The sequence below is a fragment of the Nothobranchius furzeri genome, chromosome 18 (assembly GCF_043380555.1).
Source record: "Nothobranchius furzeri strain GRZ-AD chromosome 18, NfurGRZ-RIMD1, whole genome shotgun sequence".
Classification (NCBI taxonomy): domain Eukaryota; kingdom Metazoa; phylum Chordata; class Actinopteri; order Cyprinodontiformes; family Nothobranchiidae; genus Nothobranchius; species Nothobranchius furzeri.
In genome coordinates, this window is record NC_091758.1 from 8,011,705 (window position 1) to 8,037,412 (window position 25,708).

General features: G+C 42.8%; 1 protein-coding gene across 1 annotated transcript in view; it reads left to right on the forward strand.

Annotated features, from left to right (window-relative positions):
* Positions 1-1,335: 1,335 nt before the first annotated feature.
* Positions 1,336-25,708, forward strand: part of prkd1 (protein kinase D1) — a 130,574-nt gene continuing 106,201 nt past the window's right edge. Inside the window, exon 1 of the mRNA XM_054742038.2 lies at positions 1,336-2,283. Coding sequence (XP_054598013.2) covers positions 2,080-2,283 — 204 coding nt within the window. The 5' untranslated portion in view covers positions 1,336-2,079. The remainder of the gene's footprint in view (positions 2,284-25,708) is intronic.

Genomic DNA, 25,708 nt, shown 5'->3' on the forward strand with positions numbered 1-25,708 from the left:
TTAGCTACAGATGAGTAATAGACGTTTTTTGTAGAAAATTATTATTACAAGGTGGTATAAATAATGGTGTTTAGTGTTGGTGTAAAAATAATGGTGTAAAACATGCACTTTAGTCACACAAGGTGTGTGACTAAAGTGCATGTTTCCAAAAATACAGCAACACATTGACTTTCCAACAAGAGGAAATGACACACTGGAGTTTGTTTACACCACCCAGAGAGGAGCTTACAAAGCTTTCCCCCTCCCTCACCTTGGTGCCTCAGACCACTTCACTGTCATGCTATGCCTGCTTACAGACCGCTCGTTAAAATCACCAAACCGGTTTGTAAGCAAATACAAGTGTGGCCAGAAGGGGGCCCCCTAGCCCTGACTGTAGGCACCCCTCTGTTAACTCATTCACTGCCATTGACGACTAAAGTCATCATTTGCATTTTTTTTTTACTGTGTGGGCGTCGGAACGAGCCCCCGCACCGTGAGAACAAACATCTCAGCTCTAAAGCCGATCTTCATCCTCGTACGTCACATGTCACATTATCAGGAAGCAGAAAATCCATGTGTTAGGAGATCGTTTTGGGCCGCTGCTGTAGAAAATAGTGAGTCACAAACTGGAAATGCTTCTGCCGATCACAATTCAACAACGAGTTATGAGAGAATGGAAAACGCTCAAAACGCGCGGATTCTTCCTGATGTAAGAGATGAGTCTCTTTGTTTTGGGTTGTTTTGGCGTCAACATCATCCTAGCGTGCAACGTTCTGTGACTCTTAAAAAAAGCAGTAAAAATGGTGAGAAACGCTGGCCGCGAAGGGCTTTACCGATCAGGAAACGGCTGGCAGCGAATTAGTTAATGCCACAATGGACTATGACGCTGATGCACAAACAGGAAGTGATTGGTAGTCATTCCAATCCAATCTAGTTGGTGGGAGTAATGCACCAAATTGTTGTGTGCCAAGTGCCATAAGACCACAAATAAGAAGAAGAGAAAGCAGAAAAAGAAGAGAGGTGGAAGAGTTCGTAACAAGTTCGAAGCAATAGTCAAAAAATTATGAAATGGAGTTATCCTAGTGGCTCCAATAAGAGAAAGAAGCAGCTTGCTTCAAAAAAACTTTAATCTTCACTTTCGACAATGATGTCCTTTTTCTATGTAAACATCAAAAGGAATCATGAAGAAAAGACAATGGAAAATGTTTAACAGGAGGAAAAAAATAGGCCCAAATGGAAAATAGAAGAAAAAAAAGAAAGGCAAAATACAGGAGCACTGACAGGAAGAATAAGGCAGAGCAAATATTGAAGGCACTCAAATGAGAGAGAGAGAGAGAGAGAGAGAGAGAGAGAGAGAGAGAGAGAGAGAGAGAGAGAGAGAGAGAGAGAGAGAGAGAGAGAGAGAGAGAGAGAGAGAGAGAGAGAGAGAGAGAGAGAGAGAGAGAGAGAGAGAGGAAAAATGAGAACTAATAAAAAGTGAAAATAACTCATGTCAGAAGAGGGGAGAGTTTCGCAAAGATAAGATTGTTGAATATTTAGTGTAAGGGGGCCCCATGTCTGTGTTCGCCTTGGTCCCCCAAATTGCTAAATCCGCCACTGAAAATGACCAAAGTCAACTGGATGTTTGAAGCAGAGAAAGCGAATTAAGCTTCCACTGATGCCTGGTTCTCTCCATCCACCCATGAGACTGAGGAGATCTCCCTTCTCCTCTCCTCCCCCTCATCCTCCGTTGACGTCCGTGACTGTGTCACCCGCCTCGCCGCCGGTTTCCAGGCAGTTTTCTGCTCTGGTCTCGTGTTCATTCTAGGCTCTGCGTTTACATCCGATTGTGTCTCAGCGGGGCATTTCGGTAGCTTTTTGTTTAGTTTCCTTTCACTAAACATTTTGTTTTTTATGATCGGAAACTCCTTTTTGCGCCTTTGTGACGCTCTGAGGAGTTCTGTGCGTCAGAGCATCCCGCACCTTTCTGCGCATTGAATCCGTCCTCTGGCGGCTGCTTCGGGACCGGACTTTATTCCCCACCGCCCGAACAACTTGTGATTATCGTGACTCCTGATTGTTTCACTTAAAAACTTGGAAGCCACCAGGGAAACGGCTTAGATGAACGCTCCTCCGCTGATCCGGGCGCCCAGCCCGCTTCCGTTTATAGGGGGGGCAAACAGCCCCAACACCGAGGGAGGAGGTGGAGGCGTGATCTCCTTCCAAATCCAGATAGGAATGAGCCGGGAGCCTGTGCTGTTGGATGCTGGAGAGCTCAGCCTGGGTCAAGTCCGGGAGGTGGCGTGTTCCATCATACACCAGAAGGTAAATGAGTTCAGATGTGCACCCATGGCCCCCAAATCTGGATCCAAATCAGGCCAGACTACTTTCAGGGTTCAGCGGTATAGCATGCCATTCCACCATGAGCGCGTTTAAAACAGAACAAGGTAACATGTTTCCAGGCTTCTCAAGAGCAGTGTCTGATCCTGGTTTGTGAGAGAGCATGGGAGGATGTTGGCATGTGTGACTCACAACTAAACCAGGAAACGGATGCATGAGTAGCCTCTGACTCATGGACCGGTGGGGTTTAGAGAAAGTCTTGGCTTGTAAAACATGTCAGCAGTCAGATGAAGCTGCCAGTGTTAGAATATATGAATAGATACGTAAAATAGACGGAGAGCCAGGGGAAGTTCCTCCATTCTGTAGATATTTAGGAAACTTTGAACTAATTGGCATAATAAACTGAACTCAATTGGAATATTTCATTTTGTGAAGAGGCACTCATGTCCAGATTGGGCACTAAATAAATAAACTGAACTGAACTGAGGATGGAAAAAAGTTTCACTAGAATATGACGTTTTTAGACATTTATTTTATGACTTTGGAGTTTTATTCTGTGAAATTATATATTTTTTTCTTCACCTAAAATATAACAGCAACTCTCATTTGTAAATATTCAACATCAGAAATTCATCTTCAAAATTTACCAACAAAAATTCTATAACTGAGGTGACTTTCTGGTGGCTCAAGCCAAATAAATCTCTCTTGATTGAGTTGGGTGACTGTTAGCCAATCAAATCATGTGTCTCTGATCACCTGACATTAGTGAGGTGTGGACTCCATCAAGTAACCATTCTTTATGGTTAGGGTCATCAGGAGGTCACCTTATTGTTGTTTTACTTTTGTTGTTGAATTTTTCGTCGTCGTCGTCTTCCTCCGCTTATCCGGGTCCGGGTCACGGGGGCAGCATCCCAACTAGAGAGCTCCAGACCGTCCTCTCCCCAGCCACCTCCACCAGCTCCTCCGGCAGGACCCCAAGGCGTTCCCGGACCAGATTGGAGATGTAACCTCTCCAACGTGTCCTGGGTCGACCCGGGGGCCTCCTGCCGGCAGGTCATGCCCGAAACACCTCCCCAGGACGGCGTCCAGGAGGCATCCTGACCAGATGCCCAAACCACCTCAACTGACTCCTTTTGATCCGGAGGATTTTGAAAACAAATGATCTTAAACATTGTTTTCATGTTTTCAACAACATTCTAACATAGTAAATATTTCGTGGAGATAAAAAAAATGAAGAAAAATAAAAAAATAGTGATTCTCTCACTTTTGTCTAAAATCCTACATCAATAACACGTTTCGGACTGGTTTTGACAAAGCGCCGCTCTTCCCTGGGTCCTCCACTCATCACACACTCACGTATTTAGCAACAGAACACCACTAGTGTGAGCGAATTACTGCTCAATAACAACAGAGAAGAAGCAGCCGGCTGCTACCACTTCAACTTTAGGACAAACTACCAGAGTCTCAAAAAGATAAACACAGTTTGAAGTCACGACAACAAAAGACGTTTGGTTCTAAAAAAAAAAAACGGCAGACTGGTGTTTAGCGCTATCTCCTTTTCTACTGGTAAGGTAGGTTTCCAGTCTCCGCAGAAGCATCTCAGGGAACATACCTGGGAGGAGGGGAGTGTTCCCTACCATGTTTGCATTCAAAACAGCTTGTTCTGTAGAGTCACTATTGCAGATAACGTGTTTTCACCATAAATCTCTGGAAATATCCATCGAAATGTTGTTGAAAATAAAATAAACGATGCCCATTTGTGGAAAAATATTGGCAGCTTCGTAACATGTAAAAAAAAATTGCGTCTAAAATACATGAAAGTGGGTGTAAGTCTCTGATCAATGTTCATTTCTACAGGAGCCCATGAGGATAAAACACATTTACTGATTTGTAACAAGCGGTAACAAAACGTAACGTATGAGTACAAAAAGAACTCATTCAAAAACTGCACTCCCAGGGATTTTTGACCCTAATGACCATCCGTTGATAAAGTCTAAAGCTGGGCGTACACTGTGCGACTTTTTCACTTTTTTGAGCCAATTTTCCACTCGTGCGAGAAACCACGAGATCGGGGCGAGTTTTCCGCCGAGCGGTCGTGTAGTGTACAGGGAGTTACGAGAGGCGATTAACACCACGTGACCAGCTGCCGATCAGCAATCGTGAGGTCGCACGGACTTCTGGCGTGTTTAATATTTCGCTCGTCCCTCGTGAGGGTATCGCACTGTTGAAGCGGCGCTGCGAGCAGCTGCGACCCAAAATGTATCAGAACCGCTCACGGCGCATGCGCAATCCTGCATCAATGCCGCTCGCTATTTCCCTAATAACACACGTTGTTCGTTTTAATTTCTACACGTTTTTTTACTCACAAAGATTGTCAAGAAATCATGTTTGTCGTGTTCATGTCAAATTAAACTGATCACTAAACACAGATTCACTTTCTTTATTTCATTTTCCTCATCCAACCCCCATAAATCCCTGTGTGTCCTCCTGCAGCACTCCCGAAGGACAACAGGCAAGACAAAAAAGTCTGACGTGTTGAGTAAAAACGGCTATTTTTAGCTTATTTTTAGGGCCGATGTGTTGCTACCAGACGTACAGTGTGAGCAGTCAGGTCGCATGCGAGAACTGGGTCGTGCAGTGTGAGCGCATGACTCGTGAGATCTGCTCTGCGAGGAAGTCGTACAGTTTGAGCTGAAGCTGAACGCTGCGAGTGAAAAAGTCACACAGTGCACGCCCGGCTTAACGTGAACACAAAAACAATGCCTACCTGCAGTGATTAATCATGTACAAACACACTCTGTCACTTTAAGTGAACAAAACTTTAAATACATAATTTTACAGAACAAAAGTTCACGGGCTAAAAACAATCATATCCTGGTGACACTGTATTGCTTCCCTATCGTGGAGTTTGGGAGAGATAAGTGGAACTTTTCTGAGGTGAGGCTCATTGTTTATCACTACAGAGACACATGGATGAGCACATTAATAAACAACTTGTTTAGTCACTAGACCTCCTGTGTTGATGTTCTGCAGAAATACATTTTAAAAATGCAAAAAAGTAATTTCTGATTTCCTGCTCAACTATATGTTCCATTTTTAACATCAATAAAACTTCATGTTTGGAGCTTTTTTGTAAAGAATAATTTGCATATTTGCTTTCCATTTTCTGGATCTGATACTCATTCTTTCTCTACAAAATACATGTGAGTTTATCATCAGCAACAAGAACAGGATCTGGGTAACTCTTCAGTTATGTTTTCTAGAGTTATGGTGCATTTGATTTGTCCCCGGAACACAGAAATCTCGACTTCCGAGTAGGAAAAATGAAAGGAAATGCCCCCCAAAGTTGGACCTTCCAGTCGTAAAACACGGAAGAATTTCAGAACTCCAACCTTGACATTCAAAATGGCAGCTCTCCGTATAAACAACAGTAAGTTTTGGTTGAACTGTGTGTATTTTACAAGACACACTTATAGAGTGCATTTAAAATCAATGTTACATGTAGTGCTTTCAGCTAAAAGCTTCTCTCTTCCAATATTATTTGAAGGAGAGCTTTATATGTGTTTATTGGACAGCTGTGTTTGTTGAGAGCTAACAAAACAGTTTTTGAGTGCATCGCCATATTGGAATTTCAACCTTTCCGACTACGGCAACCAGAATGTGGTTAACTCTGTTGTGATGTCATTTCCAGTTGCCACTTCTGAAATTAACTGAATGCACCATTACTCTAGTTATCTATCCATCCATCTATTTTCATCCGCTTATCCGGAGTCGGGTCGTGGGGGCAGTAGCCTAAGTTGAGGGGCCCAGACTTCCCTCTCCCCAGCCAGCTCCTCCAGGGAAATCCTAAGGCATTCCCTGACCAGGTGAGAGACACAGTCCCTCCAACGTGTCCTGGGTCTACCTTTAGGCCTCTTCCCGGTTGGACGTACCCGGAAAACCTCACCAGGGAGGTGACCAGGAGACATCCTGACCAGATGCCCGAGCCACCTCAACTGGCTCCTCTCGATGTGGAGGAACAGCGAATCTACTCCAAGCTTCTCACCCTATCTCTAATGGAGAGCCCAGCCACTCTGAGGAGAAAACTAATTTCAGCCTCTTGTATCGATCTTGTTCTTTGGGTCACTTCCCAAAGCTCACGACCATAGGTGAGGGTAGAAACGTAGATCGACCGATAAATCGTGAGCTTCACTTTCGGACTCAGCTATCTCTTCACCATGACAGACCGGTACAACGCCCGCATCACTGCAGACGCAGCACCAATCCACCTATCAATCTCATGCTTGAGTTTTCCGTCACTCGTGAACAAGACCCAGAGATACTTAAACTCCTCCACTTGGGGCAGGACCTCATCCCTGACCAGGCGAAGGTATTCTACCCTTTTCCGAATCAAGATCATGGTCTCAGATTTAGAGGAGCTGATTCTCATCCCAGCTGCTTCACACTCGGCTGCAAACCGCTCCAGCAAAAGCTGAAGATCACGTTCTGATGGAGCCAACAGGACTACATCATCTGCAAAAAGCAGAGACCTGATCCTCAGGCCACCAAAATGGATGTCCTCAACACCTTGGCTGTGCCTAGAAATCCTGTCCATAAAAGTTATGAACAGAATCGGGGCAGCCTTGGCGGAGTACAATTCTCAACTGGGAATGAGCCCGACTTACTACCGGCAATTCAGACCAAGCTCTGACACCAGTCATACAGGGACCTAACAGCCCATATCAGAGGGCCTGGTACTCCATTCTTCCGGAGTACCCCCCACAGGGCCCCCCGAGGGACGCGGTCAAACGCCTTCTCCAAATCCACAAAACACATGTAGATTGGTTGGACAAATTCCCATGCACCCTCCAGGATCCCCCTAAGGGTATAGAGCTGGTCCAGTGTTCCACGGCCAGCACGAAAACCACATTGCTCCTCCTGAATCTGAGGTTCAACAATCTGATGGACCCTCCTCTCTAGAACCCCTGAATAGACCTTACCATGAAGGCTCAGGAGTTTGACCACCCTGTAGTTGGAACACACCCTGCGGTCCCCCTTTTTAAATAAGGGGACCACCACCCCGGTCTGCCAGTCCAGTGGGACTGCCCCCAATGTCCAAGCAATATTGCAGAGCCGCGTCAGCCAACAAAGCCACACAACATTCAGAGCCTTAAGGAACTCCGGGCGGATCTCATCCACCCCTGGGGCCTTGCCACAGAGGATCTTTTTAACCACCTCAGTGTCCTCAGTACCAGAGATTTGAGAGGCCAACCCAAAGTCCCCAGACTCTGCTTCCTCACTGGAAGATATGTCTGTGAGATTGAGGAGGTCTTCGAAGTGCTCTGCCCACTGATCTACAACGTCCTGAATAGAGGCCAGCAGCACACCGTCTGCACTATAAATAGTGTTGGTAGCGCATTGCTTTCCCTTCCTGAGGTGCTGTACGGAAGTCTTGCTCCATGGTCTCACCGAACTCCTGCCACGCCTGGGTTTTTGCCTCGGCAACCACCCGAGCTGCATTCCGCTTGGACTGCCGGTACCTGTCAGCTGCCTCTGGAGTCCCACAGGCCAAAAAGACCTGCTATGACTCTTTCTTCAGTTTGACAGCATCCCTAGCAGGTGTCCACCAATGGGTTCGGGGGTTATCACCATGACAGGCACCGGTGATCCTGCAACCACAGCTCCGGTTGGCCGTGTCAACAATGGAGGAACGGAACAGGGTCCATTCAGACTCAATGTCCCCTGCCTCCCCCAGAACATTTTGGAAGTTCTGTCAGAGGTGGAAATTGAATCTCCTTCTGACAGGAAACTCTGCCAAAAGTTCCCATCAGACCCTCACGATACGTTTGGGCCTGCCTGGTCTGACCGGCTCCCCCCCACCCACCCCCACCACCATCTGAGCCAACTAATCACCAGGTAGTGGTCAGTTGACTGCTCCGCCCCTCTCTTCACCCGAGTGTCCAAGACATGCAGCCGCAGGTCAGATGAAACAACAATAAAGTTGATCATCGAGCTGCAGCCTAAGGTATCCTGGTGCCAAGAGCACATATGGACACCTTTATGTCTGAACATGGTGTTCATTATGGACAGTCCATGACCGGCACAGAAGTCCATCAACAAAATACCACTCAAATTCAGATGGGGGGGGGGGGGGGGGGGGGGGCTTCTTCCCAACCACACCTCTTCAGGTCTCACTGTTGTTGCCCACGTGAGCGTTAAAGTCCCCCAGAAGAACAAGGGAGTCACCGGAAGGAGCACTCTCCAAAAGTCTCCAAGGTCTCCAAAAAGGGTGGGTAGTCTGAACTGTAGTTTGGTGCACAAGTACAGACCACAGTCAGAACCCGTTCCCCACACGTAGGGGGAGGGAGGCTACCCTCTCATTCACCGGGGTAAAACCCCAACGTACACGCACCAAGATGGGGGCAACTAGTATGCCTACCCCTGCTCGGCGCCTCTCAGTGGGAGCAACTCCAGAGTGGTAGAAAGTCCAACCCCTCTCTTATATTAGGGATCATTTTGGTTTTACTTAAATCCCAATAACTTGTCATCAAGCTCCACTGGTGGGACCACAAGGTATTCCACAGGCAGCTTTGTGATAAAATCCCCACAGCAGCTGCTGGGTCAACCAGGGGTCCTCCTGAACTCCCCCTGAACCACCTGAGCTGGCTCCTCTCTGTGTGGAGGAGCAGCAGCTCTATTCGTTCCTTAACCCTCTGGAGGCTGGCGTTCCAGATTTGCAACGTTAAAACCTACCTACCTGGTTACTCCACATACATATTTCATGAGCGTTTTTTAACTCAGAAGTACCCCTGAAGGACTTAGTTGTTCATCCTTTAATCAAAACTTATTTTGAGCATGAGAGGGTTAAGGGTAACATAATTTTTTTTAGGTGTCTTTCTGCATCAATGGCATGTGCTGGAGGGATATTTGAGCTGCAGAAACAATTACTCCAAGGGCTGTAAAAGGCATGTAGGCCACCCTTTCAGCACCCCTGGTATCGCCTAATCGGTTACTCAAATAATGAGTGGAAGACCTAAGTCTGATTTATACTTCTCCGTCTGCGTCGGTGCGGAGACACGGCATAAGGGCTCTCTGACGGGCTCACAGAGGGTGACGGAGACATGCCCAAAGTTTTAAACATCCACCAAAAGTGACGGAGAACGCAAGCTTGTGATTGGTCAGGATGCCACTTCCTGTAAATTTGACACCAGCACCAGTGTAGCTCCGTAAAAAAGTAAAAGGATATCTAACAGCACACCCAGAACAGATAGAAAAACTGCATCGCTGAAAAGGTCAGAAAATAAGAACGTTTATTCCTCCGTGACTGATGGAGTAGGAAATACGGAGCAAACGTGGACAGAAATGATGTGAAACGTGGGTCTAGAAGTGGCGACCGCAGGAAGAGGTGGAGAAGGATGAAGGGCAAATTTGTCTCTGAAACATATAAACATGTTAGTAAATGCTCTATTGTGGACCGGATACATGAGTGTTATAAGGTGACAAGATACCCCAGAAAATCGCTACGCCCTCTGTTGTCCTGGCGGGGAATTGCTTTGCAACACTCTGCTGCCTGCGCTGAAGTTCACCTATGAACACCTTTACGACACACTGTGTATGTCTCATCATTGTGGAGCTCATGGAGAAATAAAAATCAGGCGTTAAAGCCTTTTTTAGACGCGATCAAAAGTTAAAATATTCCCATTAAATATTGTTTAATGCATGTTCTAAAAGTCTGACTCAAAAAGTCAAACATTTATGTAAAGACTATTAAAAATAAAACCTCATGAATGTGGAAATAAATGCAATGAACTAAATGAGTGGCACAAAACATCAGCAAGTTCAGATGCAAAGTCTGTTACCATGGCGACAGACAGCAATGACAGATTCACTGACCTGGCTTTTTTTGGAACAAAACGTACATAAACTCAGGGTTTAATTAAAAATACCTCTCATAGAAGTCCTTTTCTGGAAAACCCCTCTGCTCACTAGTGATGGCACACGGGAGCAAAGACAGATTGGGGCTCCATCTGCAGCAGTTTGTTGTTGAAATGTAAACTTTCTCTCATGAGCTGTGTGAACAAAATGAAACATCAGCATACATGAACGTTTGCAGTCTGCTATGTGCTCAGCGTTAGGTTCTGCCACACCGCAGGCAAAGTTGAGACCCTTCCATGTGGTTGTAAATCAGATGCATGTCTGATCTTTTTCAGACCTTAACAGTCATTTCACATTTCATCTGACTGGCACTACTGAAGTCACAATTCTCCTCTTGAGGAATCAAAAAGCTGCAAAATTAAATGTAAACACTAGAAGAAACAAGCTTTTATTTTCCCTCCCAGAAATCTTTACTTAAACAATAGTAGTGAGAACAACTGTGACACAGAACATGGGAACAAAACACAGAAGTGGATGCCAGCGAGGGTAAATAAGCACAAAAACAGAATTACCACAATAGGCCCACACATTGTTGCAGATAGTGTGCAGTGATTATTAGACATATAATTTAAAAGTTTGTTGGGGATCAGTAAAAAAAAAAATGTAGAAATAGAAATACATATAGTCCTTAACTTTATATCTATCAAATTTCTTAAGATTTTCTGATGTTATTATATGAGATATATCCATTTATATCAGTGTCATTGTATATTTTAACACCTTCACAACTAAAAATTGTTAAATGTGCATCTTTGCATGCAGGACACTTTATGAACGTAGACTGTTCCCACTGGATACAAATGATAAAAATGCTAAATAATGAGAAAAAAAAAGCTAAATCCAGCATCTGAAGCCTTCTTGACAGTTTCCTGGCTCGAACTATAGCTATCTGTCTGTCCATCCTCGTGACAGAAACAATAATTTACTAATGTTTCAAAAATGATTTTACTACATCAGAAGATGCAATATCTTTATTGTAGAATACTAAATAATATTTATGGTGTGTTGAAATGTATTGAGATCCCTTCTCCCATGGCACAAGGAGGAAGACTACACACAGACGCAGCCAGAGACTTTTTCTGCCTAAAAGCTGATAACAATAACGATAGGTAGGATTTTATGTGTGATTTATGTGATGTGTAAACAAAATGAAGGATTTTATTAGATGTTTAATCAAAAAGGATGGTTTAATGAGATGTTAAACAATGTTTAACAATGACATTCTGAACCAATATAATTGTCCATGTAAATGATTCATTAGTAATGAAGGAGCCATGCTTTATGTCCATAAATAAGTACAAGTGATTAAATGCATTGTTGGATTATGGAGAGGACATGCTCAGAAGGTAAAACTTGTTTATCACTTAAAGGGCTTGTAGATGAACAAGTGGTGTTGAAAACAGGGATAAGCAGTTGTGAGTTGGCCTTGGGATGAGATAAGAGGAGCAGGAGAAGAGTGGAAGTCACATGCAACTGTAGTCACATACAATTATAGTCACATACAACTGTAGTCACATACAACTGGAGTCACATACAATTATAGTCACATACAACTATAGTCACATACAACTGTAGTCACATACAACTGTAGTCACATACAAATGGAGTCACATACAACTAGAGTCACAACTGGAGTGACATACAACTAGAGTCAATACAACTGTTGTCACATGTAACTAGAGTCACATACAACTAGAGTCAGATACAACTGTAGTCACATACTGTAGTCACATACAACTAGAGTCAGATACAACTGTAGTCACATACTGTAGTCACATACAACAACAGTCACATACAGCTAGTCGCTTACAACTGTTGTCACATGCAACTAGAGTCACATACAACTAGAGTCACATACAGCTAGAGTCAGAGACAACTGTAGTCACATACTGTAGTCACATACAACTGGAGTCACATACAACTAGAGTCACATACAACTGCTGTCATATACAACTGTTGTCACATGCAACTAGAGTCACATACAACTAGAGTCACGTACAACTGTAGTCACATACAACTTGAGTCACATATAACTGTAGTCACATACAACTAGAGTCTCATACAACTGTTGTGTCATGCAACTAGAGTCACATGCAACTAGAGTCACATACAACTAGAATCACGTACAACTGTAGTCACATACAACTAGAGTCACATACAACTAGAGTCACTTACAACTGTTGGCACATGCAACTAGAGTCTGCAACTAGAGTCACATACAACTAGAGTCACGTACAACTGGAGTCACATACAACTTGAGTCACTTACAACGGTTGTCACATGCAACTAGAGTCACATGCAACTAGAGTCACATGCAACTAGAGTCACATACAACTAAAGTCACATATAACTGTAGTCACATACAACTAGAGTCTCATACAACTAGAGTCACGTACAACTAGAGTCAGATACAACTGTAGTCACATACAACTAGAGTCACTTACAACTGTTGTCACATACAACTAGAGTCACATACAACTGGAGTCACATACAACTAGAGTCAGATACAACTGTAGTCACATACTGTAGTCACATGCAACTAGAGTCACATACAACTAGAGCCGCATGCAACTAGAGTCTCATACAACTAGTCACGTACAACTAGAGTCAGATACAACTGTAGTCACATACTGTAGTCACATACAACTAGAGTCACATACAACTAGAGTCACTTACAACTGTTGTCACATACAACTAGAGTCACTTACAACTGTTGTCACATACAACTAGAGTCACTTACAACTGGAGTCACATACAACTAGAGTCAGGTACAACTGTAGTCACATACTGTAGTCACATGCAACTAGAGTCACATACAACTAGAGCCGCATGCAACTAGAGTCTCATACAACTAGTCACGTACAACTAGAGTCAGATACAACTGTAGTCACATACTGTAGTCACATACAACTAGAGTCACATACAACTAGAGTCACTTACAACTGTTGTCACATACAACTAGAGTCACTTACAACTGTTGTCACATACAACTAGAGTCACTTACAACTGGAGTCACATACAACTAGAGTCAGGTACAACTGTAGTCACATACTGTAGTCACATGCAACTAGAGTCAGGTACAACTGTAGTCACATACTGTAGTCACATGCAACTAGAGTCACATACAACTAGAGCCGCATGCAACTAGAGTCTCATACAACTAGTCACGTACAACTAGAGTCAGATACAACTGTAGTCACATACTGTAGTCACATACAACTAGAGTCACATACAACTAGAGTCACTTACAACTGTTGTCACATACAACTAGAGTCACTTACAACTGTTGTCACATACAACTAGAGTCACTTACAACTGGAGTCACATACAACTAGAGTCAGGTACAACTGTAGTCACATACTGTAGTCACATGCAACTAGAGTCAGGTACAACTGTAGTCACATACTGTAGTCACATGCAACTAGAGTCACATACAACTAGAGTCGCATGCAATTAGAGTCACATACAACTGTAGTCACATACTGTAGTCACATGCAACTAGAGTCACATGCAACAAGAGTCACATACAACTGGAGTCACATACAACATACATAAATACACATACATTACATAAATGAATAAAACACACACACACACACACACACACACACACACACACACACACACACACACACACACACACACACACACACACACACACACACACACACACACACACACACACACACACATACACCTCTGTCCCTCTGTAACTGTACTAATGGTACTGTGTGTACTGTCAGCCAGTATGCTTTATTTCTGTTGCCTGGCAACTGATGATGATTGGAACTGTGAAGTGTCTTTCTGAGGACCATTAGAAAAGCACCGACACACACAAACTCTCAGACCATCTCTGAATGAAGAGAAAATGATGAACAGATACTGTATGTGCTTTGGACCATGTCATTTAGATCTTTTTGTGTTTTACTTCCTCGCATCAAAATCATTTGTACCTCTTTAATCACTGTTTTAACAATAATTTTGCCTCACATTAGTCCTGCTGATAAACATGTTTCTGTCATGAATGGATTATTGTAATGTTGCTATTCAGTTTTAATCTGGTAAGACATCCTATATGTAAATATACAGTCTGGCCAAGAGCCATTGAAACCACTCGGTCGTGGGGTGCAATCTATGGTTGAATTCTTGATACAGATCACAATGGCCACAGAGCAGAAATCCACAACCGAAATCGGCCTTTTGATGTTGTAGGATGACCCAATTTGATCTCATTTATTGGATTTGCATTCACAGCATTTTTCCTTGATTAGCAGCAAGACTGCACCAAATCTTTGTTTGGCTGGAGGAAAGAACTCAAATAGTAGGTCCAGTTATAAATTCCACTGTATGCTGATAACAGTCAGATTTATTTGCCCCTCGTACCAGACAGTGATCCTTCCTCAATTGGGTCCATATTGGAATACCAGAATGACATCAAACAGTAGATTTCCATTAATTTCTTCAATTTAAATGAATTAAAAACAGAGGATGTACTTTTCGGCAACTAAAACACTTTAGAGCAGGAGTTTCAGGCTTGCGGCCTGTGCGCCAATTGCGGCCTGCAGGACGTTGATTTGTGGCCCCAGCCCTAATATGAAAATTTAATATTAGTGCTGCCTACCAGTTTGATATGTATGGCACTTTACAGTTTTGTGTGGGGAGCTGAATGAACAGACCAATCATGGTGAGGTGGGGGCGGGACATCGGCCACACTTGATGCAAGCAAACATTTCTCTGAATGAGAGTTACAGCAGCGTTGCCTTGGACTGGAGTGTTTTCTCACTACCTGGCGGGCAGAGATTCGTCCCAGCACACTGCATTCTCAAAACTTAAAAAAAAAAACCTCATGTTGAGTGTACACGTCTTTTTTTATTTTATTTTTTGCAATTTAAACAGTTTACATGTTTAACCTACGCGATCAGGAAGCAGAGCGAACCGTAAACTGTGAGAATGTGACGTCTGAGTTTTCTACGCAGTCAAAAAAATTAAAAATAAATAAAGAAGTTAAAACAGTCAGAAATCAGTTCAGCGTCACAGTGGGAAAATGGATTTCACGAGCTAAGTGGATTTTCTGTTTTTACTAAAACACATATTATCAAGATAAACCAGCAAAGGTAAGACTGAATTCTTGCTTCTGCCATTATGAGATGAGCTGTTTTTTGCTGCTTTGCTTGAAGCTCAGTGAGTTTTGCACATCGTACTTGTATTGTTTGAAAGATGAGAGTCTGCGCTTTAATTTAATGGCTGCTTTTGTGAATAGGTTAATTTAGCATTGTCGCTACTGCATGTTATTCTTTATATGAATTTAGTGTCTTTTTGTGTTCTTTTCATTTAGCAGCTTTTATTATTGGAATTGGGTGTTGTTGAGAAAATTATTAGATGAGCTTCTTCTCGTTAAGAAGATGTAACCTTGTTTTTGGGGTGGCTTTGTACCCGGAGGTGCATGCGGACCCGGGTTCATCTTAGTAGCACAGTATTTTTTCCGCTTTTTTCCTTTAACAACAGCACGGCGGGTCACAGTGAGACATTCAACATGCATCGGTCAAGCGCTCGCTAATAAAACACGGACACCAAGTGGAGTTATATATTTGTTGAGAGTCTGCCCTCATGAGAAATTGCTACTCAGAATTTTTCTCGAAAAGACTGTGTCATCTGCACTCTGAAAAGCAGAATATATTCCAGCGCCAGCATGCCCTCATGAGGAAATTACTACGCAGTAATTTCTCCAAAAGACTGTGTCATCTGCGCTCTGAAGAGCATATTTAAACATCAGCGCCAGCTACAACTTCATTTCCCATAAGACTTTGCACCCGGAAGCAGCGTGATGACGTCACCAAAGCGGAGCTGGGAGCACGGGTTCTGCGCATGCGCCGAACCACACAGAGTCAGCCCGCCAGATGCTGAAGAGCTATAAATCCCAGCGAAACGAAACTTAACTCCGTCTTTTGTCCAGTTCAACTGGCGTTGAAAGATGCAGCCGCTGGCTACGGCTCCGGACAGATTGTGCACGAGGCCTGGGGGCTGAAGTGGAAACGCCGAGCCGCAGAAAAGCAGTGGAAAACCGTCAAATCAACGGAGAACGCCGATTGGAGCATCTGGGGACGCCTCGCTGTTTCGTTCGTTCAAAGTTTTTCTCTCTCTAACTTCTTTCCTTCCGTTTTCTCTCTAATATAGCCAAACAAGCGATCAAACCACGCAATCTGCTTCAAAATAGAAAACGGGTTCTCTTCTCCGTACCAAAATACGCCCGTCGGATCGTTTTGAGAGTAAGTCATTTTGTTCAATCATTGTCTAATATCTTAAGTAGTTTATGCTGTGGCCAGGCTGACAAACTATGAGATATTTCATTTATGATTGATCTTTTGTGTTGTTCATTGATCTTTGTGAAGCGGTTTTGAAGTTTTTAAGTTTTACTGTGCTTCGGAAGTTTAAAGTGCAAGTTGCCCACACACACACACTCACACACACACACACACACACACACACACACACACACACACACACACACACACACACATACACACACACACACACACACACACACACACACAAACACACACACTTGTTTTCAGTGTTTAGGAGGACACAAGACTAAAACACACACATCCATTGGGGTCAGATTGTTTTACGCTATCATTCCATTGTTGTTATTCATTTGATAATATAAGTTGGTTAATATTGTTGAGCTGAACGCTTCAGAAGGAGCTGAAGTGATGATATTAGTTAATAAATGTATAGCCAATTAAGATTTTTGTCTCAGATTGAGTTTGTTTGTGTGATATGAAGAATTAACTGCAGCTCTTTAAGATTCACGGAACGTTTAGACAAGATTGATAAGAGGTTTGGATTCAATTTTTCCCCTGTTAAAAGGGGTGGTGCCCCGTGGTTATTCTAATATCCAAATTTATTAATAAATCGGTAAATATTTCCATATTTACGAATTTATTGATGAATCCAAAAAGTAAGTAAAAGCTTACAAATTATTCGTTTGACCAATAGTCACAACATATTTTAGCACCAAACATGTCTTTTTCAAAGCCTGCAGTGAAGAGAAAGGTTGGTGATGAGCACAGACAGTTTCAGGAAAAGTGGGAAATGCAATACGTCTTTGCTGAGCACCAGGGCACCCGATGTGTCTCATTTGCACAGAGAAAGTAGCTGTGAACAAGGAATACAGTTTGAAACGTCATTACACAACTAAGCATGCTGAGGAGCATGCAAAATACCAAGGAGATGAGAGAGCCGAACAGATTGCCAATCTTAAAACATCTGTTCTGAGGAAACAAGTTTTCTTCAAGAAAGCAACCAAGGAGAGTAATGCAGCAGTTGAAGCTAGCTACATGGTTAGTGAGATGATTGCTAAAGCAGGAAAGCCATTCACTGATGGTGAATTTGTCAAAAAGTGCATATTACATGCTGCAAATATAGTCTGTCCAGAAAAGAAAAATCAGTTTAGCAACATCAGCCTTTCTGCCAACACAGTAGCAGATAGGGCTGTCGCGGTAACCGCAAAAATGAAATATCGCAATATGAAGAAGCCCACCGCGCTGCATCATGGGCCACCGCGATTACTGAACTTGGTTCAACTCAATGATGCATGTTGAGAAGGATGGCTGCACTGGTATCAAAACGAAACGTTACTTCGCTCCTTTGGGAGCACTTTGGTTTTCAGTACGTCAGCTGCTGCGCAGCCAGAGTCCTTGGCCGAGACAGAGCTGCCATCAGCGGCAAAAAAATAATAATAAACGCTCGGAGACCTGCTGAAGTCCCGGACAAGCACTGCTTCTGCAACCGTCCCGAAGAGAGTTTGAGCCGAGCTGGAGCTCACTCGCTACCTGCAGGAGGAATGCATCCACCCTAAAGAAACCCCCCTGACATGGTGGAGCAACAACCGGGAGAGATTCCCTTTGCTCGCCAGAGTTGCACGCAGGTACGTGTGCGTTAGTGCAACGAGCGCACCATCCGAGAGGGTTTTCAGTGTTGCTGGAAATGTTGCCACCCCTCTCAGATCCTCTCTCAAACGTGTATGGTTAACATGCTGGTTTTCCTTGTGGGCAACAAGGACGTGACCGAGCTATAAATCACCGTCATTCGTGTGTGAAAGTGAAATGATGGTGCACCCGCCCCCCGGCGCGCGCGCGCCCGGTACATGTAATTTTTTATGCTTGATTTTAAACAACTAAACAAAATGGGGACTTGTTTCTTTTTTGTTAGATGCTGCAGCCAAATTTGCATTTAAAAGTTTAACCTCCTGAATTTTGTTGTTTTTAAGTTCAGTCGGACTCCGACTGTCGGACAAACAAACGTTACTGCGATCTGTGTTGTTACTGCCCTTTGATCTGCATTCAGTAAAGTGTTATAAAAGAAGGCACGGCAATTTTTAACCTTTTTTAAATGTGTAAACATTATGTTTAGATAGTACTGCAATAAAAAAAGTGCTGCAATAATATCGCACACCGCAATATTAAGCCACCCTGAATCACCGCAGGGGGAATTCCTCAACCGCGACAGCCCTAGTAGCAGATTGCATTTCTGATCTGTCAAGTGACATTTATGTCCAACTGTGTGAGAAAGCCACATCTTTCAGTGTATACTCAGTCACTCTTGATGAGACCACAGACATCACCGACGCTGCCCAGCTCGCAATGTATGCCCGCGGTGTTGATGACAATTTTGAAGTGTTGGAGGAGTTGCTCACAGTAACTCCAATGCATGGCCAGACCTATGGCAAGCCAAATGAGCATTTATTCTGATATCAGGATATCAGCCAGAATTGTCATGAACATGTAAGCCATTTCTGTCCACTAGTTAACTAGTTAGACATGTTTGTGTCAACTAGTTAAATATCGAGGGTGAAAATGTGCCCACTAGTTAACTAGTGACAGCAGAAATGCGCACTAGTTAACTAGTGAACACATTTAGGCTTCAGTAGTTAACTAGTTGACACAAAAACTGCTCACTAGTTAACTAGTAAAAGCAGAAATGCATAGCAGTCAGCTACTTGAAGGTATTTGTCTCACTAGTTAACTAGTGAGGGTCAAAATGTGCACACTAGTTAACTTGTGGTAGAGATAAATGCGCACTAGTTAACTAGTGAACATATTTTGGCTTCACTAGTTAACTAGTTGACACATAAATGGCTCACTAGTTAACTAGTAAAGACCAAAATGCATACCAGTCAGCTAGTTGAAGGTTTTTGTGTCTCACTAGTTAACTAGTGATGGCCAAAATGTGCACACTAGTTAACTTGTGGTAGACATAAATGTGCACTAGTTAACTAGTGAACACATTTTGGCTTCACTAGTTAACTAGTTGTCACATAAATGGCTCACTAGTTAACTAGTAAAGGCCAGAGTGCATACCAGTCAGCTAGTTGAAGGTTTTTTGTGTCTCACTAGTTAACTATTGATGGCCAAAATGTGCACACTAGTTAACTAGTGAAGGCTTAACTCCTAACTAGTTAACTAGTTGGAGTAGGTCAGTGCCACTAGTTAACTAGTGAACCATTAATGGCTCACTAGCTAGCTAGTTGATGGCAGCAGGCTCACTAGTTACCTAGTTGATGCATCCATTGTCCAAACTAGTTAACTAGTGAGGACATAAATGTATACTAGTAAACTAGTTCAAGTCTACATTCACACTAGCTAGCTAGTTGCGCAGAATTCTAATTAGGAGGCGGAGAATTTCTCAAATTAAGACTCTCTATTGGCTCCCTGTGTCAAAATAAAATATGACAACCAATCACAGTGCGGAATTTCGTAAAATCCCACCCCAAACATTTGCATGTGGCACACAAGTTAACATGCTGGCCAGAGGAACCTCAGCTAGTGAACTAGTAGTGGCTTCAGTGTGACACTTACATGTAAACTTGTGAAGGCAGAACTGCTCACTAGTTAACTAGAGAGGGTACAAATGTCCACTAGTTAACTAGTGAGGTGCAAAATAAGTGTCACTAGTTCACTAGTGGGCCCCAAATCGCCCACAAGTTAACTAGTAAGGTGCGGATATGCTCACTAGTTAACTAGTGAGGTGCAGATTTGCTCACTAGTTAACTAGTGCACCCTAAAGCGCCCACTAGTTAACTAGTAAGGCGCAAAAAAGCATCACTAGTTAACTTGTAAAGTGCAGATATGCTCACTAGTTAACTAGTGGGCCCCAAAATGTCAACATGTTAACTAGTAGGGTGCGGATTTGCTCACTAGTTAACTAGTGAGGCACAGATATGCTCACTAGTTAACTAGTGATGTGCGGATTTGCTCACTAGTTAACTAGTGAGGTGCAGATTTGCTCACTAGTTAACTAGTGTGCCCTAAAGCACCCACTAGTTAACTAGTAAGGTGCAAAAAAGCATCACTAGTTAACTTGTAAAGTGCAGATATGCTCACTAGTTAACTAGTGGGCCCCAAAACGCCAACTAGTTAACTAGTAGGGTGCGGATTTGCTCACTAGTTAACTAGTGAGGCACAGATATGCTCACTAGTTAACTAGTGAAGTGCGGATTTGCTTACTAGCTAACTAGTGAGGCGCAGATTTGCTCACTAGTTAACTAGTGAGGTGCGGATTTGCTCACTAGTTAACTAGTGAGGTGCGGATTTGCTCACTAGTTAACTAGTGAGGTGCGGATTTGCTCACTAGTTAACTAGTGAGGTGCGGATTTGCTCACTAGTTAACTAGTGAGGTGCAGATATGCTCACTAGTTAACTAGTGAGGTGCAGATATGCTCACTAGTTAACTAGTGCGCACAAGACGCACACTAGTTGCTGTTTTTGGAGCAATCTAGTTTACTTGTTATGTAAAAATGTGTTCTTACTAGTTAACTAGTGACAAATTTACCTTCACTAGTTAACTAGTTGACATATTTGGCCTTTCTAGTTCACTTGTAATGGGACAGGAAGCACTCACTAGTTAACTAGTGAGCATATCTGCATTATAATTTTTTCTCACTAGCTTATAGAGGGCAAACTGAGCCTTACATGTTAAGTAGTGAACACAAAACACTGTCACTAGTTAACTAGCTGCAGAAAAATGCCCCTAAAACTAGTAAATTTGTGGAATTTGAATAAATACACACTTGGCTGGCATTCTGTGTAACATGTTAACTAGTTCGACCGCTGTACTGCTCACTAGTTAGCTAGTGAGCAAATCCGGCCTTTACATGCAAATGAAGAAATGCAGAACAGCTATGTGATTGGTCCATGTAGGACTGAGAAACAGAGAAAGTATGGCGGACTCTGTTCAGGCTGTTCTAAGAGAAAATTTGATAAACTAAGATCGTTTGAGCACATAAATATGTTTTGACGATATTTGTAGCGAGAAAGTTGTGGTGTATTGCTGTAATCTTTGTTCAGTTAACGTGTGCAGTCTTTAGTTTTCAGTTATTAGTCTGAAAAAGCCTGGAGGCGGAAGGCAGCGGCAGACAGCATGTCTGTTTCTGTTGACAGGAAAGTGCAGAAACTCCGCAGAAATCTCCGTCAGATATATTGTTTCACATTTGTACGGAAGCGACAAGTTTATAATAATAAAAAAGGCTCTATTTTACATACGTTGCTGTAAAGCCTCCAGCACTCATAGTGTTTTAAAGGTATATATTTGCGAGGAGATGTAGCACCTAGTGCCAGTGGTCTAGTGACTAACGTGTTCGCCTGCAATGGTGAAGGTCGCGGGTTCGATACTGGATCATACACTTTAGTTGTGTACATTATTTCACTTTTCTTTTGCATAATTTTTGTATTTATGTCAACAAGAAACAAAATACGTAACGGATTAGTGGGCAGAGTTACACACACACACACACACACACACACACACACACACACACACACACACACACACACACAAAACATGTTAACAAGTATTTTATGAGTATGAATCTGATTATTGCCGACAGTCGATATTTAAGCATGTGTGTCCCCCTTCCTCAATCCATCCTCGCAAAATAAAATCATCGGCACAGCACAGCAGGCTTTCTCTTGATCCAGAACTAGCACTTCGAAATTGATCATGTCCGCGGCCATCTGCTGCACAATCAGCTGCTCGCATCGCGGGAAACATTGAAAACAGCTTCATGAACTGAGACACAACAGGGTTAACATCGACAAAAAAATCCACAAATAAATCTAAATAATTAATGCCATTTCCGTCTTTTTCGTTGAAATATACAAATAGCAGATCATAAATCTAGAGCAGAAAAAGCTGCTGCAGGAAGCAGGGTTTGTAGTTATTCATGCACCAATTCATCAATGTGATTATTGATCAAGATCAGGTAAACTGATATTAATGTTGCAACATTTCATTTGATCATCTGAATGATACCACACAACTGAATGACCTGTTGAGTCTCTGCATATTCAGGTATTTACTACGGAAAACAAACAACAGCAGGCAGCAGCAGGACTCCCCATGTTATTTCTCGGGTCGCTGGCCCGCGGTCGTCGGGGCCGCTGCGGTCAGCTCTTAGCCGGGAAGCCCTCGTTCGGCTGCGTGGGCTGCTTCACCGTGGACCAGCTCCCAGCAGCCGCTGGTCGGGCAAAACGCTCTGGCTGCAGCTCCGATCAGACCCTACCAACACCTCGCCACAGACAGCACCGCATTAAAAGCCCACAATTACGACCCGCTCCCCAAAGTTACAGTTCTCAAGCACTGATGAACACATACATAACCCACAACAGCTATGAAATGTGTGTTATTTACGGCAAAAAGGAGATATTTTTCAAGCCGACGTGCCAGTGTTAACCGCAGTTGGCTTGGAAATGTGCTGATTTTATTATTTTTGTCAATTAAAATCCCCCTTGTTTGCTCTTACGTTTTACGAAAACGCAATATTAATTAAAGCACGCTTTAGTGATCAGCATGTAAAGCAAAGAAGAAATGTGAACATTTCAACCCATTTCGAACCAACCAGTAATATCATTTCTTAATACGGTGCAGCGGCAGCATTTAAAAACCAAAATATAGTTTTTACTCTCCAAAAAAAGGAGAAGACAGTCACGGTGCAGCAACCCATTTTAGTCCATTAATCTCCACAATAAATATCCAGACAGAGAATTTCTACGGCCTCGCTGTAAACTCCAATGTCACCCAGGACCAGTCTTAAAGAGACAACGCGCTTAAAGGGAAAGTGTGTAGATTTCTGGCAATAGGGGGTAGTAAATACCAAAGTCACTGCAAACAAGCTGTATTTTTTGTTCAAGTGAGGACCTTACTAACTAATGCTCATAAAGCCAACAAAACTCTCTGGACTCTAGCTGTAACTCTCAAATTAGGATATGAGATTAATGACTCAGGTTCACGCTCCAATACATTAATTGTTTGAGAAATGCATCTTTTTATGTTGAGTGCCATCCGCCAAATAACACACGAGAAAAGGAAGAAGAAGAGTGTTGTTGCACAGTTTTCAAAGGAGTCAAAAACCACCAGCAAAACCATAAATACAGCTAAATAAACATAGAATCCAACATGGCGTCCTCCAGAGAGTCGGACCCTCGCCTGTGTATTTTATTACTATGAAGGGTACATGAACTGATTAGGAACACAATGTAATAGGGTCAAAGGTCAAGGTTGTGTGAGGTCATATATATCAAAAATTGCCTGAACGGGTTGAATGATTTTGACCAAATCAGAGGTGATAGCTCCCTATCAAAGGTAGATAAACTGATCAGGTCACAACCTCATAGGGTCAAAGGTAAAGGTCGTGTGAGGCCGTATATATGAAAAATTGGTTTTTGTGTGCAATATCTTCTGAACAGGTTGAAATACTTTGACCAAATCGCAGGTGAGAACTCCCTATCTAAGGTAAATAAACTCATGAGGTACAAAACCTCATAGGGTCAAAGGTCAAGGTTGTGTGAGGCCGTATATATGAAAATTTGGCTTTTGTGTGCAATATCTCCTGAACGGGTTGAAGGATTTTGACAAAATCAGAGGTCATAACTCCCTATCAAAGGTAAATAAACTCATCACATACACAAGTTCATAGGGTCAGAGGTCAGTGTCATGAGAGGTAATATATATGACCAGTCAGGCATATCCCGCGACGCTCTGCATCGATTTCCAGGGCTTTCTTGTTTCTACAGAGTTTATGTAGGGTGCTGCTGGTTTGGGGTGTTATGTCAGCAGGCAGAGTTTAGGAGTCTGACAGCTGTGGGGAAGAAACTGTTTCGGGACCTGGTAGTCTTAGTCCATAGGCTCCTGTAGCGCTTCCCAGAGGGCAGGAGGGTGAAGAGTCCATTCGATGAGTGACTGGAGTCTGATGGTTTTCCCTGCCCTTTTCAGACACCAAGAAAAAAGGAGAGTAACTTTATTTTGTTTGTGTGATTTTATTTTGTTGTGTGACTACTGGTTGCAGTTCCCTGTTCAATTGATTGCTGTTCCCTGTTAAATTTAAAAAAGAAAAAAGTCTAAAGTTTTGTTTTGACTGGAGAGAACTAAAAAAGGTTACACTGTCTTCTGGTACTAGCTCAAAATAACAAGTGGTGCTTGCTGCAGAACCACAAAGGCGGAGCTGCACCAGAAGGTGGAGCTGCACCAGAGTCAGTCCCGCCCATTCCAGAATCAGCCCCGCCCATTCCATTAGAGTCAGTCTAATTCCTTCCAGTTGTCAGACTTGATAGCATTCTGGAACCAAAGAGGGTGTTGTAGCTAAAAAATGCGAGATTGAGGACGGAGTTGAGAAGTTAATTGAACAGTTTTTGTAAAGGTTCCATATAATTAAAAATCTAACTTTTGGAACTTTTAATCATGTTATATTGTCATTTCCTCATAAGAAACACGCCAAAGCCATTTTTAGCCTCATTCATGCATTTTCCTCCCATCTCAGCTTCAATTTGGTCTCCTCCCCCGAAGCGGGTCTGGTCTTGGTTCTCAAATCTGGATATTCTGTGAATTTTCTGACAAATTATTTCTGAAATGACTTCTACTGAGACACCGCCAATAAACCATACATCCCATCTCAGAGACACACTGGGCAGCAAAATTACATGTAACGCCACTTGATTTATAACAGATGTGGTGGTGTAGTGGTTATGGAGTCAGGTTGACATGCTGTTTCGCCTCCCAGTAGTGTAAGTTTTAGGTAGTTTACAACCTCTTTTCTTCATTTCTAGCTACACTTGCCAGTACTATGTTTACAACAATTTACTGGTATACCGTTTAACATATAATGTGTTTATTTATTTATTTATTCGTTTATTTAGCCAGTGTGAGTCCATTTGTGAGCAGAGTTTCAACTAAAATGCTGTTTAGGAACGACCAAATTCAAAGAACTTTTAGCGACATAAATATTTTGCTGAAAAGAAACATTACAACTAAAATATAAACAAATTGAATGTGGCTAAATAGACTGCTGATGACCCCACCGAGAATCGAACCAGCATCAGCTGAGGGGAAAGCAAAAACCAACTCGGACGATTTTACCACTAGACTACCAGAGGCCATTCAATAGACTGAAGTGCTGTTGTACACCACTTTTATTAGACCAGCTGTAGGCAGATATTCGTTA